This window comes from Apteryx rowi, unplaced genomic scaffold (genome assembly GCF_003343035.1).
Source record: "Apteryx rowi isolate R43461 unplaced genomic scaffold, aptRow1 scaffold_400, whole genome shotgun sequence".
Lineage (NCBI taxonomy): Eukaryota > Metazoa > Chordata > Aves > Apterygiformes > Apterygidae > Apteryx > Apteryx rowi.
Window position 1 is genome coordinate 674,622 of NW_020450531.1, and position 17,880 is coordinate 692,501.

Sequence of the window (17,880 nt, forward strand, 5' to 3'; positions counted from 1 at the left end):
GTAAAAATGAAAATTTTTATTTTATTGGTAAGACATAGCTTTTAAAAGTGGCTGTGGCCTGCTACATTTCCCTGTTTAGCTGTACTTTAAAAATCAGTATTTTATACCCACAGCTCCTGAGAGACAACTGCAGAACTTTCAACTTTTATTTGGATGATGATTTATGTAAGATCTCAAGATGCAGCATGTTTATTTTGCTCATTTAGTAAAAACACAAGATTCATGCCCCATTCAAGTAGCCTGAAATCCATACAACGCTGCGCCAGCAAGATCCCACGAGCACCACAAAACCGCTGCGTAACTGCATTGGTCTTTCTGAGCACCCATGAGCTGCAGTGGGCTCTTTGCTGCGACACGCTCTGTGAGCTACAGCGGGAAAAACAGATCCTTTCAGCTGCGTATTGATTTTTTTCTTCATCAGAGGAAATAATTTGGTACATTGCTAATGTCTCTTAGCCCTGCTAGCACCAGCCAGCACAGCCCCTATGCCTCCAGCCAGAGCCGTGCTGCTGCACAGTCCCTCCGCTCCCAGCACCACTGTGCCTGCCCCGGAGGCACTGCCCCACAGGCTACAGCGCACTGCCCAATTTTTATTTTTGCTGGCTTTCGAATCATTACTGAGCTGCCTATTTGCAAATCACAGCTTAGAGGATGCATATTTATGAGAGTTATTTTACAGTGCTGCTAATCCCATAAATCTGGAGTCTTCTTGTACATTCATATCAAGAGCTTGTGGCTTCTGCATTCTCTCTCCTACATTTCTCAACACAGACAATACATTCAAAAAAGGAAGATTTTTCAGACTTACATTTCTGAGTTTTTAAATGAGTCTCTGTGGTTCTAATAAAGAGTTGTTCATGAATCCCTCATAAATTGTTTTAAAAAGGCAAGCTTATTATTCTGTATTAAATAGTTTTCATGCTACATAATGCTGGTGATACATACTGCTACTTCTTAGTGGTTTTTTTGTTTTAAATAACAGATTCAAATAATTAAAATATAAATAATTTTTTTTGCATAATAGTGTTAGATTCTGTAGGAAAACATTGCACGCTATAATCTTCTAGTGTTTTGCCTGGAGATGTAACAGATTTAGCAAACTGATAAATTTTCCATGATTTCCATTAAAATATTTTTGGATTTTATATATACTTTTTCTGGGGCAGTGCGGGGAGAGAAGCGGCACTGCCTGTGTGGACATGTTGCACACTGAAGAGAGCAGCACAACAAATCTGCTCTCAGGAATGCAAGGAGAAATCTGCCGTGAACTGGACGTGGGAACTAGATTCTAGTTTATGTTTTGAATACCAGCCAGTAATAATCAAAGTCAAACACTGCATCCTTCATAAGGCTGTGATGCGGACTTGGTCACTGTGACACAGATGTACCAAACAGCACAACAGGACAACCTTTGGATTTTGACTAAATATACTGCACTACCCCAGACCGCTGTGTGGCTGATGAACTACTGCACGCATAGAAGCCATAAATTTTTAAATGCATTACTTTTAAAGGGGTCATTTCACAAGATCATTCTTTTCCATCAATCCTCAATAAATCTGCAAAAACGAAGGGTTTTCTAAGGATTTTCTGCTTGATCCTGGACTCCAGATGCAATATGTAAACTGAAGTACATACTGCAATATTCAAAACATATTGGCAGCATAAAATTGACATTTTCTTGCCCCTCAAAAAATACTACATATCCTCTGCAGCTCAGCTGCTTATCCTACCTCAAGCAAATTCCTAACACTTGGCTAGATAAGGGCCTTAGTACAAAAATCACCAAATGCACCTTTCATTTCTGATCTAATGATTTGATTAAAATACTACTGCCAAACTGGTGGTGGGATTGTTCTAAATTACTCACTAAATTCACGCTTGAAGCATTTTACTCCCACTACGTTCATAAGAAACGTTAATGACGAAAGGCCTTCACATTCCCTAACACAGGCCCCTCGAAGGAGCAGCTTCTTCTGCTGCTGTGATTTACACACCGTCAGCACGCAGTATATTTATCCTATTAAGCTGAAATGTTTGCCTTGGCTAGTCTGTCTATTCCACTGTGATAACAGGAGATGAGGCCAGGTATTATCTAAAGAAGCAGTAGACAGCCCTGTGCTTCAGAAGAGGACGATGACATTTTCCATCATCCCAGATTTTTCTTCCTTTCCCTGATTCATTCTCCCAGCACTTCCCGCATTGCCAGGATAAGTGGTTACCCCTGCGGGACAGGTACAGTCAGGCAAACAGCTCTGGCCCCTGCCCTCCAATGATACAGCAACTGGCAGCAACTGCCTTGAGGTCAGTGCTGATGTGCCCCTTTTCTTTGCCGGATGTAGGCAGGAAAACGATTCCTGCTCTGAGCCACTTTAAGAAGGGAAATAAAACTGCATGGATAGAGCTACCTGTGTTTCTTGCCCTAATCAAGTTTTATTCAGTGTAGTTCTTTCAGCCCTGTCTGTCTCATGAGTGCTCCAATTTGCCACCATTTGCATTTCCTTGACATTTAATTAAAGTCTGTTAAATGTTATTTGACACTTCATTTTTCAGTTATGGCAACGTCTTTAACGGTTTTGTTAAAAAAAGCAAAAGGCATTTTTGACAACTCTACAGCTGCATAATGGATCAGAAAAAATGTCTCATGTTTGACCATCAGAAAACAGACTAGTGAGCACTTTATAAACATTTATAAAGGGCTTTGAGCTGAGTGCCTCCTGTCAGTTTTTAGCAATAGTGGTCAGAAGATGATGTGTCTTGCCATTCGGTCCTTGTGCTAGTTTTCCCCAGTGATCCACTTCATACTTCTGTGAACAGAATCTCCCGTACATACATCCCCCAGACGCATTTTTCCTGTTTATGCCAAGAAATGGTATATGGAGCTAATTTGTAAAAAAATTCAATGGTTTGGAATAGCTATTTATGTTCCAGGACTTTTGGAAAACTCTTCTCAAGAGTATTTAATAATATATTTTTTTTCCTTGTTGATGATCTGAGCACCACATAACAGACCAGCGGTACAAGCATCTGATCTTGTAAAAGATCCAAAAATTCTGTTAGAAACATTTATAAAAATATGCACTGTAGAAAGGAATTTGACTGTGCAATGTGTGCAGCTCTCAAGTTCATCACAGAATGGCTTCTTACAATGCTACCATTTGAAAATGAAAGGAATGCATCTGCTATTTTTTATGTACAGGAAGATCTCACTCTATTCCAACATGCATCCAAGTGCAGCGTATGGGCCTAAGTTATTACAAGGAAATGGGCAAGAAAACACCCAAATCGTATTGTCAAATGAGCTTTGCGATTTCAGCCCACATGCTGGAAGGGAAAGATGTGCTCGTTGATGCATTGCAGTTGCCATTTGCTCTGTGCAGAGTCTGTTCTTGCAGCAGCCAGATGATTCAGCAAGAGTCTGGCTTGCCTCGCTGCAAGAAGAAATTCTCTATGGTCATGCTGAGGCTTCAATGTATTCACTTTTTGGTGCTGCTACCCTTAAGTACTCCGGGTTTTCTGCTGCAGGAACTTTCAAGAGACCATTAGGTTTGTTTTCCTTCGGCAAGAAGTCCTGCTGATAGTCAGGATTGTCCAGGTTTATTTGGTGATTGCCCGCCTGGATCCAATACGGAGAGCTCTTGAAGACTGTTTTGCCCAGAGGAGACTGGTTGGTGTTGAGATACTCGGGGTTGTCCACGGCTGTGCTGTGGGAATTCTGGTAGCCCGAGTCCGTGGAGAGCTTTGAGTTTCCCGTAAGAGAGCAGTTGTTGTAGATTGGATTCTGGACCACTGCCACAGGTGGTTTGTTGGGCATCAACTGGTTTACATACTCTGGAATTAAAAAAAGAGAGAGAATGAAAATGAAGACATATAAATAATGTGGCTACTTGCATGATTTGATGTGTAGCTTTAACCCAGGTGCAGGTTGCTTCTCACACACAGCTTCCTAGCTCTGCACCAGGATTTGGAGAGAGCCAAATGCAGTGACTGCCATTTCATGGCACAAAATGCAGTGCTCTGAAGCCAGCCTTCAGGAATTAAATTTGCAAAGCAGCAGAAAGATGACTTCGACCATGAGATAGCTAGACAGCTACTGCTGATTTTAGTGACATGTAGGTGGCTAAGTCCCATGTACTGTTCTGAAATTTCAGTCAGGGAGTTTAGCTGCCAGAAGCTCTTTCCATAGAAAAAAGTTCAGAGACGAGGAATACGCCTAGGAAATACAGGACGGGCAGTAACAGAGACTCCACGTCTCACTTAAATGCCAATCCTTGCTGGGTTGTCTTCTCTTTTCAATTGTGTGTGGGTTTTTTTGTGTTTTTTTTTTTTGTATGGACACAAGGCATTGTGAGTGCATAAGCTGGCACCAGCTCCCTCAGTGCTCACCGCCTTGCACTTTGACCTCCCACTCCGTAAGTTCATGTCAAACTGTGAACTTCCCTCGGTGTATCAACATTTGAAAGCATTGAAACAAACAAAACTCTTTATATTGCAGAAATGGTTTAAGGGGTGAAAAGAGTTTTTAGAGGAGATTTTCTGAAGTGCAGGAATAGTAGAAAACTTTAAATATATACACACATATGCAAAATCCCTGGCCAGATGGCGCACACAGCAAATATGAGGAATCTAGCAGGTGAAGTAACTGAAGTGAGAGGCAGTCAGAAGCAGCCAGAAAAAGTGCAAGAAAAGGAAATGTGCATGCATTTTCCAAAGGTGCATCCATTTTCCTGTTTACTGAGCAAAAAAAAGGGTAGGGAGCATTAGGGTTGTTTCTTTTCTATGGAAAAGGAAGGAAAATGGTTATATTCAAGCAAGAATCCTCAAAGATCTAACCTCATGGCTTGCCAATGAATGGCCCTTAGGATGGAAAAACAGGAGAGGTACTCACCTGGAGCAGGCAGGAAGCCATCATCTATGCTGTCCTCCAAGAAGGCACCTGTTGGGTCTGAACTATACCTCTGGGCAAAGCTGTCTTCCCTCACCGGGTGTCCCTGCTAGGTTGGAAGCACAGGTTCAGAAAATTAGTATTAAAGGGAGTGTTTTGTAGAAGTTGAGCCACAAAAATGAGTGAACAAAAGGGAAGGCGAAGCGATTTGAAAGGAAAAGGATCTCCCAATGCTGCTACTGCTTTTGCAGAAGTCATCACACTTACCCCATTTCTGTCAATACAGGTTGTGGCAGAATTGTTGCTAGTAGCACTCTTTTAAAAAGAGAGAGAGAGAAAATACAGACATCACATGAGAAATAGTTCATTTGAAAATTGCTTGGCCTGTATTCATAGATGAAAAGTTTCATACCAATGAACTCAAGAGCGGAGTCCGGGATGTTGAGGGGCTGTTGAAAAATCCCTGGTGTGGAACAAGATATTCGTCTGCATCCACTATATCTTCCATGTCTTCCTCTTCCATCAGGGTGCGATAAAACTTCGAATCCGTGGGGCTGGGCAAGTGCATCCTTTCATCTCCCTGTCAGACAAACCACCGTGAGAGAGGACTCTCAGACGTCTTTCAAGTAAATCCCATCCAGTAAATCTGGCCTTACATTATCAACATGAGCTAAAAATTAATGGAAATATATTTCCTCAACTCATACTGATGGTATTGACTGTGGGTTTTATGAAATAGCTCTGTCATTCCACAGAGCACAGTTCTGCTCTGTTTCCTTTTACCATCAAAGCCAGAGAAGATGTTCAAGATCTATTCTGCAACTGCTCTTATTTTCCTAAATTGTTCTTCTTTCCACATCGAGTTACAGCAAACACATAATAGGAAATAATCCTTCACTGGAAGCAAGATAAACAGTTTAACAGATCTACTTCTCTAATTCTCTATGCCATTTTTGTACTGGATCTTTCAGTTTTAAGAAAATGCCAATATATTAAAGATTTCATTGCAGCACCCAGAAATGGTCTAGGCAGAACAAATCATTCTGCTTGAACTGGAGGCACACCATGAGAATGGACACATTTGATGCATACTGTGGGCCCATAATATCTGGCTTTGTTTATGGGGTAGTTGAGCAATTGAGGAAAACCTGGTATTTTGACCAGGCCAGGAGTATATTTTTATATGCATCACTAATTCATTTGGGCATCACGTTAAGTGCCCATTGGACATCTCCCTACCATTGTGTTCAGTACCTGTATAACAAGATAGCGTGAAGGGTCACGGGCCATTTTGGAGAACTCTGCTATCAGTTCACGAAACTTGGGACGACTGTCAGCATCAATCATCCAGCCTGAAGGGACAACAGGGAAAGCAATGCACAAATAAAGTCATTTTGGCAATCAAACACGGAGTTTAAAACAAAATGTAACTGCTGAAATAACTGCGTCAAGCATGAAACAAAGCAAGCAGTTGACTGCATAAGCGATCACCATAATAGCTAATTCACACCAGCCACTAGCTAGTGTGAATTTTAGCATTTAAAATGAACACCTTGTCGGTCCTGGAAGAACGCAGAAGGTAATTCAACCCCACAGTTGGGGAAGCTCCAGGCTGGGCTGTCCCCTCTCCTGAGGACCAACCTCAGCTTGGGCAGGCAGGTCCCACTAAAATAAAAAGGTACCAATCCTGAGGATAACTAGTGGGTGACCAGCCTGGATCAATCCACATTAAAACTGCTCTGAAAAAGCTCTTGAAGGAAGGGAAACAAACTAATTTCAGCAGGCCTCTGCAGACTGACTGACTGGAGCATCTATGCCTTACTACATTCATGAAATCAGGGGACGTCTAAAGCAAAAACTATACTTGTATTTTTCTACTTCTTGTACCAGATGTCTTTTAAAATTCTAAAAAAACAAACTGGGGACATTCTGAAAGATTAACCATATCCAAGCTGTATTTAATTAGTACAGGGACTTAACAAAAGCAAATCCTACAGCTTAGTGTGGATCAATGATAGAAGAGGTTTCTAATATTGATACTGGTGTTTTTACATGTGAGATTACTTAGAAAAGCCAGACTTTCTTGTATCAACTAAAAGAAGAGCTGATCTAGAGACTCTTGTGTTGAAAATTAAAAATAATAAAGGTTAAGTTCAGTGTGTCTAGAAGAACTCATAAGAAATGGCCTATCCACAGTTATGGACGAATGAAGTGATAATATGTCGTCTAAAATCTGCTTTAGACAAAATCTCACCAGTGCAAGTGGCTTTTTGCCACGCTAGCAATATGATCCCCTGCTAAATTCTTCCAATGCAGTTCTTACCAATTAAAGAAATTCCTCTCACTTTTAGACAGAGGGGAGCATTTGGGAGACTGTTGCCGCAGAAACAGCACCTACTATTTCTCAATTTATCTCTGAATTGCATATGTTTAAATACCATTATTAAAAAAAAAGAGTAAAAACTTGTAGCGCAATAATTCTGAACATTTCAATTTATACTCTCTGCTTATAAAAGTGATGGCTGGCAATCCTGAATTCCTTTAGGCAAAGCAGCACTGCTTCAGCAGGGACGGCAGCTGTGAACACAGGGTGACTAGGGCAGCGAAAGATGTGCAGCTGAATCCTCTGGCAGAAGAAAGGATCAGTCCCCAGATTCCCATGCTCTTGCTTTTACGTCCAGAGAAGGGTTTTTCCAGACAGTGGTTTGGGGTCTGGACACTCCCGCCATGAGAACGTCCCAGGCTAGGTGCACACGTTTGGATGTGGTTCCTGCTCCCTTTGGGGAGAATGGGATCAGGCTCTCCTCGTGGGGCTGCCTGTCCCGATGGAGCAGCAGCCGGCAGCTGGGACTCCCTGGAAGTACTGCCTTAGGGAGTCATCACCCCCTGTCAGGAATGGGGCATTTTGCTCCACTGAGAAGGTCTTTAAATGCCACCTAGTGGGCTGCCTACGAGCATCCTCAGAAACACTAAGGCGAACGGGTGGCAGAGATGTACACAGGAAGCAAAATAAGAATCTGACATTGGAGTGGCTGCTGTAGGGGGAAAAGGGGATGAGCTTTTGGGTACCAAAGCCCTTTGCTGTGCCCAAACAACAGCAAAAAAGTGCTTCATAAACCCCCTAACTCTTGTGCTACTTTATTGCAAAAGCTGTGCACCGAAAAGGAGACATCTGAAAATGGGGAAGAGATGCACTGAGGACCTCAGGACCWTCATGTCCGTCTGCTGTTATTGTGGTGTCTTTGCTCACATCCTTCAGTTAGCAAAGGGAGCACATAACCCATGGGTGTGAATGCTGGGGGAAGCATATCACCGAACTAAGGGTGAGCTTGGAGGAGCAGTTAGCATTAATTTTCTTTTCTAGACATATTAAACCAGAATATCAGGTAGAAGGGATGGTGTTACACAATTTATACTGCTTGACAGTCTCACCCTGTTTGAAGTAAGTGACAATATCAGTCAGCAGTGTGAATAGTGAAAAACTGTTGTGACTCTCTTAGTTGGCTGAATTAGTGACTAACAAAACGAAATCCTGTGATCCTGATGGAAATATGAGGTCCTGGAACAGACTCTGATGTCATCACTCTTTTCACATAATAATGTTTCCACGCAAGCATCAAGAATACAGCATATATAAATGCAGCATAACTAAAGCAATTGTCCTTATTGGACTGCAGACAAAACGCACTGAACTCACATTTGACCATGATCATATACACGTCGATAGTACAGATAGGCGGCTGAGGCAAACGCTCGCCCTTCTCCAAGACAGATGAAATTTCACTGGCAGGGATCCCATCGTATGGCTTGGACCCAAATGTCATGAGCTCCCAAACTGTCACACCTGTAAGGTGGAAAAAGGAGACAGTGCGGGAGATTATCCCAGGAGCTGGTGTGCTTGGCCTGGGTGCAGACTGCGGTGGGAGATGGGGAGCAAGAGCACGTCTTTCATGGCTTACTCGAAGTTTTTTAAATCTCAACTAATATCTCAGTGTTGAATATCCAACAAACTTCCCAGCCTCACAGAAGGGAAATATAGGTTGCCAACTTCTTACTCCAACCTAGGAAGTGGTTTAAAAATGGAAGTTGTCTTTTTGTTTAAAACAATCTCTTTGGAGATGAGCAACAGCAGTTTTTGAAAGATTTCTAAACCAGCTGCCTCCATGTCTTTTGCTGACATCCCATATCCTCTGTGATGTAGCTGTTGTGACTGTCTGGTAGCTTAGGATACAAAACAGGATTTTGGATGCCAAGAAACATAAATGAATTAGCAGGACCAAAGGCTGTATTTTGTCTAAAAAGACATGGGACCTGACCATCTGCACTAAATATTTTCCAGGAATATAAGAGACCATGAGTGGAAATTATGGAATAAGTTGCTCTGAAAAGTTTCCTTTTTACTGTTCTTTCTTTGAGATTGGCTTATGAACCATACCAAGTGTACAATGAATTCTCTAAGGAGGTTATTGGTTTACTTCCCTTTTAACGGGGTCCTCTCAGGTATACTGAGATTGCATACATCCTACTGACTCTCTTGTACTGAAGCACAGGCAGGTAATGACTTTAGGCTAAAGCACAGATCACTGCAACAAAATAAGTTTGCGTCTTCACCTAAAGTAGTGCCGCTGAAGACAGTACAGCTACAGTGATGGACAGWGTGGCCGGTGGTTTTAAGTCTTCCCTCTAGTTATGCTGCTTTATTGTCAGCCCAGTTATATATATTTCACACTAAGGTGCTGAAGAAAAGCATCAGCAGAACTTCAGCAAATGCAGCATAATCTCCTACCTGCAGCTCCTTTCAGGAAAGGGCTCACGATGTTAAAACATATTCTGCTAATCACCTTACACCTCACTAGCATTCAATTTCATGGGAATTTTACTTTGTTAAATAGGTGATTTTGGCCCATTATTAATGTTTAATCTCTCAATTTTCAGATAATAGGAAGAAAAAAGGGAATAAGCTGTGTAGAGTCACTAGCAAATCCTGCAATTGTTCTAACCCACTCACAATAATTATAACTATGTTGTTAGACTCACCATAACTCCAGACATCACTTTGATGAGTGTAGATCCGGTGTAAAATTGACTCCAAGGCCATCCATTTAATAGGAACCTAGGAAGATTTACAAATAAGCCGTAAGACACTGACCTAAAATTTATTAGCAGTATTTGCCAGCAGGTGGTGTTTAAACCAATAGTTTGGTTGCAGAAGGAAAAAAAAAAAAACCACACAAGTATCTGAAAGAAAGAGCAGGCAACTTTCTAAGCCTTTTATTATTTTTTTCATTTCCTATGCTGAAGCTGGGAACTTGTGCAATATTCAGCTTATTAGAAATATCTCTAATAAGTTAGTTTTGCAATATCTTTAACAGTCAAGTTACTATTTTTTAATGTTCTCCTATCATAACATGACACAAACACAAACCCAGGCTGTATGACGAAGACTGATTTGTGCTCATATAGTTTCCATTTATGGTCTCCATAATATTCGCAAGCAGCTTCTCTTTAATTTCTCAGCAGGACACATTCCCTCCATCAGCACGTAGTACAACATGAAGGCATGTTGAACCAAGTCTGACAGGTCCTTCCTTCTGCTAAAAATATACAGCATTCCCTTTCTCTTCATAAACTACACAATGTTATTGGTGTTGGCTACGCTGGTGTATTCAGACATGCTTTATTTTATGTTTTTTTTAATAATCTTGGTTTTTCCCAGACATTCTGGGTGGGAATTTCAAAAGTATGCATTGCTCTGCTACCTCTGCTCCCACTGCAGTCACGCTGGCCTGACGCTGCTTCGGCTGAATTCAGAGGACTCCCACAGGCTTCAAAGGCAGCAAGCTGCGACTGCAGCTGAGCCCTTTGAAAAACCCACTCTACTTTTCCTGTTTTTAAAAGACTCACATGGACACACAAACACCAATGTCCCAAGAATATGCAGCAGTTCATTCGCTGGCACGTTTTACCTTGCCTCCCTCCGCATGATACTCTTTCTCATCGGCACCAAGCAGTTTTGCCAGCCCAAAGTCCGTAATTTTCACGTGTTGAGGAGTTTTAACAAGGACATTCCTAGCCGCAAGATCACGGTGCACCAAGCGACGTTCTTCCAAGTAGTTCATTCCCTGCAATACAACAGACCCTGGGTAGGCATCTTGCTCGCGCGCTCAGGGCTTTGACATGCAGTCAAGTCACCAAACTTCAGCTGCTCTGTGATAACTGCACATGCACTGCCATAAACATGTGGTAACCTATGCCTCTTTCCAAAAAAACCCCCCAGGTTAGCTGTTTCGAATTACACTATGTTTATTGCAGGGTGAGGACTTACATATGGAGAAGTTGATGCCTGTGGTATTACCCCTGCAGGAACTTTTTGCGGGCCCATATTCCATTGGCATGATGGAGAAAAAAGGGGCAGTTTTGCAGCTGGTGTAGCAAGGGATGCAGTTACTTTGGGATTTCACCCACGAAACATAAATGCAGGATAGGGCTTTCAAACAAGGGGACAAATCCAGTTTCCTGCTATCCTTGTGCAGCCTCAGTGGCTGGAGGATAGCACAGCACAGAATTTAACTATCACCTTCAATATGCATACAAGCCGAATTCACAGGGAGTATTTTGACATTAATGGCCTGGGAGAAGAGTCCAAGCAAAAGGGAATTAATCATTCTGAGCTGCTGATTCTGTGTCTCGTTATAGTGCACTCTGTCTTCTAACTGCTAAAAATTAGGCGGCCCACTGCGGAGGTGATAAAAGGAAAAAAAAAAAAATTCCTTTTATGGCAGAGTTCAGAGTTGCATCTATTTTCAGGTTCTGCTTGAAAAGGCAAGTTCTACCAGTTTCACCACCTCCCCTGATTAGACTACATTTGCCATTGCATACGTGCTCTTTTGATACAGCTGCTGCTGCAGGAACAATAAGACTTTTCTCTGGAGTGACTGTAGAACTCTCAGACAGATAAAATGGTAATTGTGTTGGTTGGACTTTTAAGGCATGAACCCAACATCTGCATTTCTGACCACGGAGATTATTCTCCTTTCCCTCAACTCCAATCTCTTCACATATGAAAAGTTCAGGATTTGAGTTTCCTGCAAGATCCCTTCTAAAAACCACAATTATTCCTGGCTGATAGGTTTCTGCTGGTGGTGATTTATTTGTTTGTACATTTCTGAAGAGAGAGTTAGCAAAAAAATACTTCTAGCCTACAAAATTAACAACAAGATGATCTTATTAATGTGATGACAGAGCACTGGAGGGAATAGTGCTCTTCCAGCTTCCACCCCCTTCCCGAGCCCCCTGTTAACCTGGACCACCATCAAATCCTCCCCAAAGTTTCTGAGCAGAGCTTCACCCGTGCACTGAGCTGTGGATGTTGCCAAAACAAACCACCCAAACAAACTGGCACAAGGCCGCTATGAGCATGAATTTAATTATATAAATATACCTTTAATGGACAGAGCCTTTGAAACAAAAAAATCCTGAGCTGCCGACAGAAAACAGACTATGTTACAAAAAATCACTTAATTTAGCCCCAGTAGAACAAAATATTTCCTGCTAAACATGTAGTGCTGCAGAGGCTTGTTAAGCCTCAAAGCTGCTGAAAAGCAGAGTATCAGTTTCACATTAAGATATTTAAGACTCTGATAGCTAAACACTTGTGCACATGCATAACTGTACACAGAAGACATTGAACTGCTCATGTAGAAAGTTCAGCAGATCTATAATTGTGTGCAGGCCTGGGATTTAAACCATTTTTGATTATTAAGTGTGGGGCTAATGTGTTCAAAGAGTTACTTGACAATGTTTCTGCACATGGAGTGTATATGCTTTCTGTTATAACATTTTGACATGACTCTGTGCCCCAGTGAAAAATAATGTTTATAAATGGTACAAAGAAAAATTATTTCAAAGCTGCAAAAACAGAAACAAAAATAGGTTTCTCAGGGAACTTGTCTCCTACTGGTAACCAGACACAAATATATTTGCTACGATTCTCCCCCTCACTGCCAAAAAGTACAGTTTTAAAGAGTCAGAGAAAGTAAAAAGATTGGGCATGACTTCATCATAGTAACAACACTGGACACATTGGTGGGAAAAAGCCACGCGCATTATTTATGAGCGCTTTGAGGAGAACTTCAGTGTGGAGCAACACAAAGCYGTACGGTGAAGGTCAAGCGGCACTGAAGAGGCTGGAGGTTGCTATGGGTGAATGTTTAATTGACATGAAAAAAATCAAACAGAAGCCAACAATTGTGAATGGCAACATTTCAGACAAGTGCACAACAAATGCAATGCCCCAAGGCTTGATTTAGGGACTGATTCTGCCACTTTAAAAATTAATGAGGAAGAGGAGAAGGGAAATGTGGCTGCCAGACCTTCCTACAGAGGGAATGAAACTCAGACAGAGCAGTAACTGATGTCAAAACAAGACAGCAAAAGAGAGTTAGAGTATCAGCAGTTCGCATCACAGGTGGATAGAAAGATTAAAATTCACTTGCTGTGGCATCTGCTGTAAAAAATACCCTGACATGTGCTCTGTATTCTTTTGGTGGACACATTTCTGAGGTCTTCAGCACGTTTCCCAAAAGCAAGCCATGGCCAGGCAAGGTTGGTGTACTTGGTCTCGAGGGACCGATAAGGCAGTGAGTGCRCGGTTAACTTACAGACCGGCATCACAGAAAAGAGTAGCATTAAAGGACCCAGGCTTTGCTGCTATCTCATACAGTAAATCTCATGCAAACTACAGCTATTCTTTTTGCCCCATTCTGCCATGCTTGCAAATGCCTAACCATATTTCAAACACAGAATATTGCTGCTAGGGGCTGGCGACTGTAGTTCAATCTCCTTTGCTACTCTTCTCCTTTGGCTCTTTGCCGAGTTTAACGGAGAGCAGGCACCCAGTGCCAGGTGTGCTAATGATTCTTTTATTTGGCATTATGGCCATTATAATTAGATTATGTGCACCAATTCAGTGCATATAAATTGCAGAACAGCCCTAGAGTGCCCAAATGTCTTTCAGCCTCAGCCAGCCTGCAGCAGAACTGAGCTGGTATTTATCAATTAACAGTTTCAATCCCCCAGCCTCAGAGATTTCAGCCTGAAAAATCGGGGTCATTGCTCTCAGAGACAAAACAGGGAGTATTTGACAGCATCACTGTCTGCCCTGGGGCACAGCCCAAAGAAATTCACTGATGAAAGCAGCATTTTGGTATCAGAATTGCCAAATTCTATTCCTTTCTCTGCCACAGATTCATTTATTTCATTTTATTTCTCAATGTTTGGTTTGGACATAGACATGCCAGTGAGAATACTCTGTGTAGGAACATTTTGAAGAGTTAAGGTTTTTGCTGTTGCTTGAAAATGGTAAAATGTTTTTTAAAAAAGTAACAATCTCCTGCCACATATAAAATATTTAGGAACCACAGGGACTGGTGAAATATGAAGACCTGCACAGACAGGTAGCTAAACAAATGCACTCCTTGTTACAGTCTGCTTTAGCCTTTTTTGAGCGATGGCCGGACAGCCTACCTTTGCGATCTGCACACACCAGTTGAGAAGGTACTGGGAGCCGATGTTGTCCTTGTGCTCGCGGATGTAATCGAGGAGGCAGCCATACGGCATCAGCTGCGTGATGAGCTGAACAGTGGAAGTGAGGCAGATCCCCAGCAAGCGGCAAACATGAGGATTGTCAACACTAGCCATCACATAAGCTTCCTGAGAAGAAAGAAGGGAAGAAAGAAAGCAATGTGAAACGCTCCCTGGTGAGTGACAGAAACATTTGGAGGCAGTATAAAATAAGTTTATCGCTTAATAGGTTACTAAAATACTATACGCAAACAACATGCCTCATATCACATGCAGAAGTGTTATTTCCCATTCAGTGGACAAAGTTTTTTCCACTCGGTGGAAGGTCCAGACTTTGAACATGAAGCATTGCTTCAGATGGCAGCAGCAGAAGTGTCTCCCACTTTTGGTACACCAAGCAAATGTTTGACATAAATTTCTGGGGCAAAAAACTTAAGAGACCTAAGAGAAATTACTAAGTTTAACATCAGTGGAAGCTGATGGCAGTTCGGCATTTTGAACATGTAATTGCAAGGGCAACAAAACTTAGGAACATTTTGTGTCTTCTTTTTTGAGACTTCTGTCAAGGTTACTACTGACCAAAAAGTCAAAAGTTGTCAGTTAGGATGGGACTGACAGACAGATGAACAACATGGTCAAAGAAGCCATGTTTCTTAAAAAGCCAAACCAAACAGGTTAAGAATCAGCTCACCTCTTTAAAAGCGTGAATACCCGTCTTACTTTAATGAACACTGGTGAAAATATTGTCCCTAACTGGAGAAGCTGTTTTAGAGTCATATAGCAAGGTAAATGATATCAAAAAGGTATTTATAATTTTCTTAAAAGGAGGGAGTTCGTGTTTAGTAAGCCCTTTCATCAACAGGAATTTGGGGTTTGTGTTTCATCAATATCTGAGGAACTCTTCTTTCAAGCCTGGGTTCATCCTACGTACCTTTAGGCACCTATCAAAGGTACCCAAGGTACCTCTTTCTGTGCTCTTTCTGCAGTTAAGGGAAGAGAGAAACCTCTCCTGAGGCTGGTGCAGTATGTTCCAGACACAGTGAGTGCACCTCTTAACACGGCCACAGCGAGGGAAAAAGCCCTCACACTTAAGGATTTTTGCATGCAAAAACTACTCACAGAATTAAATTTGATATCTATATTTATATTGACATCCACTATCAAGTGCCAGTTCAAAGAATGAATACCAATGGGGAAAAAAAAAATCAGATTTGAAGTTCTTTCACTAAGTTTATGCCTGATTTACAGTATTTCACTTTTAGTCATCTTCTAAAGCCATTTGATTGAAAATGAGCACAATAGGAAATAAATGGGAATTTTTCCATGCAGCGAGCTTTTAGGCCAGTATTTTAGCTCAGCATCTGGAGTGACACCAACTAATCATCCCTTGACAATTCAGCATTAGGCTAGCAGCCCAAAGAAACATAAAACAAGTCAAGACACTACTGTGACAGGGGAAGGGAGAAGATCTGCACTTTATAAGAGCTTAAGAAATAAAATATCATAGCACTTTACTCATCCTCTAAAAAGCTTTCCACAGATGTCACATAGCTGTGCAGCTGGTAAGAACTATTATTAAATTAAGATATTAAAGCAATGACGTTCAAGAAATAAACGTCCCTGATTCTTAAGCAACACTTTCTGCCCTTGGTATTGTTGTTTTGACATGCCAGCCTAAGCAAAACATGGTGTAATGCTAAGACACTGCGCAGTTTCTTCRGAGGTGCTAATTCTGCTTTTGGTTTCTTTGCTTTAGAGCCTATGGGATGAAAGAGGCCTCTCGGCAGCCAGATTAAAGAACATCTCCAGCAGGACCGGATAAGGGCTCATCAGCCTACTGCATCATATGAGCAGCTAATTGAAAAGCAATCCTCTGTCAAGGATAGCACTGATTCTGTAGGTTAGCTTGAGAAAAGATAAAGGAAGAATACAACGTACTAATAAACTAGGTAGGTATTTCTGGCAGCTTTTTTTAGAGACTCTTTTGAGCCTGCTTAATGATGCTCAGTTGCAAGTAGAGACCAAAATATGCTCATTTCCTCAACTGCTGCAAAACCAGGCAATCATACCAATGAAGAACCTCTGCTCCTTGCACTGTTTCCTGTTGGGATCCAGATCCATCTTGTATTAATTTTGGCAGAGGGAAGAATCTGCTGCCTCAGAGCTGTTGCCCCTGCCCATGTGCTGCGCCGCCTGCGTGTGGCTGACCCGGGAGCCAGCAGAGTGGGATAAGCCCACGGGCGTACGCAGCGCCACCGAGCTTTCGACCGCCTGTCACGTTCGATACTGCAAAGTAAAATAGGAGGAAAGCAGAAGGGACCCGCTGTGCAGCCGCGGGTCCCTCTACATAGCCTGAGACACTGAAGCGGGCCTTTGTTTTGACTGTTTATCTTGGAAATCTTGGCGGTACGCTCTGACCTGCTCCAAGTATGCATGGTATTCAACAACAATCTTCTGAATTAGCCCTACCCTAATAAAGCCAAAGAAAGCTTGCCTGGATTACACAAACTAAAGCTGTTTGACTTGCTCTATACTTTGCGTGCTTCTGTAAGACAAATGACCTTTAATTGGACAGTAGTATTTCTGAGGTTTCAGCAAGCTTGAAAAGTTGGTTGTGGAGTAAAATCTTTTTTGAAATGAGATTTCGGTGTTCCCCTCCCCCTTCAACTTTTTTCCCTGTTTCTGCAGGTTTTCTTTTCCTCTGAAATACAGAATGCATTCCACCAACCAAATCATCTAAAAAATGAACAAACTGAAAATAGCAAGACCTTTTCTTAAGCATCCTGCTTCCACGGAAAAAAAAAGATAATGTGGAGATATGATACAAAAGAAAGTACTTTGATATCACTGAAGAGCACACATGTATGCTCCATGCACCTCCTGCCCTGCCATGGGAATATCTTGATCTGCTGAAGGTGGGATGCAATATTATAGACCTATTAATTAATCTTATGGAACAGAGCTTCAATATACATGAATTTAATCCAGTTAAGTCCAAAGCATCCTTTATGAAGTCTGTGTTATCCTTCTCACCACTGTTTACATCAGCTTCAGTAGCCTTGGTTTTTTGCTGATTGTATAAAGCTAGAAAGCGAGGGACAGTGATCACCGAGGCCCTGAGCATGTGTATGAGGAAACTGGGGAAAGCCTGAACCGGGTTGGGAGGCAAAGGGTCTACACACCCTTGTGTTTTATCCTGAGCTCAAGCGGCCCAGAGGTGAGCATGCTATTTATCTCCACGGGGTAATGCTGGAAGGGCAAACCCATCTCCATGCTTCTGCACTGGCAGGCTGAGTGGTTTGGAGAAAGTCTGTGCATTGACAATGTCACTGAGTTTTCCTTTAGCAACAGGTTTCCTTGCAGCAGGGTTATGCAGTATGACTGTACAGTTTGCGCTTGCCTTTTAGAGAAAA

The 17,880-nt window shown here is 41.9% G+C and overlaps 1 protein-coding gene across 1 annotated transcript in view; it reads right to left on the reverse strand.

Annotated features, from left to right (window-relative positions):
• Window positions 1-3,454: 3,454 nt before the first annotated feature.
• EGFR (epidermal growth factor receptor) overlaps window positions 3,455-17,880 on the reverse strand; it is a 45,823-nt gene continuing 31,397 nt past the window's right edge. Inside the window, exons 19-27 of the mRNA XM_026075289.1 lie at window positions 14,411-14,596; window positions 10,852-11,007; window positions 9,923-9,998; window positions 8,583-8,729; window positions 6,140-6,237; window positions 5,298-5,465; window positions 5,153-5,200; window positions 4,889-4,994; window positions 3,455-3,831 (exon numbers count right to left, since the gene is read on the reverse strand). Coding sequence (XP_025931074.1) covers window positions 3,455-3,831; window positions 4,889-4,994; window positions 5,153-5,200; window positions 5,298-5,465; window positions 6,140-6,237; window positions 8,583-8,729; window positions 9,923-9,998; window positions 10,852-11,007; window positions 14,411-14,596 — 1,362 coding nt within the window. The remainder of the gene's footprint in view (window positions 3,832-4,888; window positions 4,995-5,152; window positions 5,201-5,297; window positions 5,466-6,139; window positions 6,238-8,582; window positions 8,730-9,922; window positions 9,999-10,851; window positions 11,008-14,410; window positions 14,597-17,880) is intronic.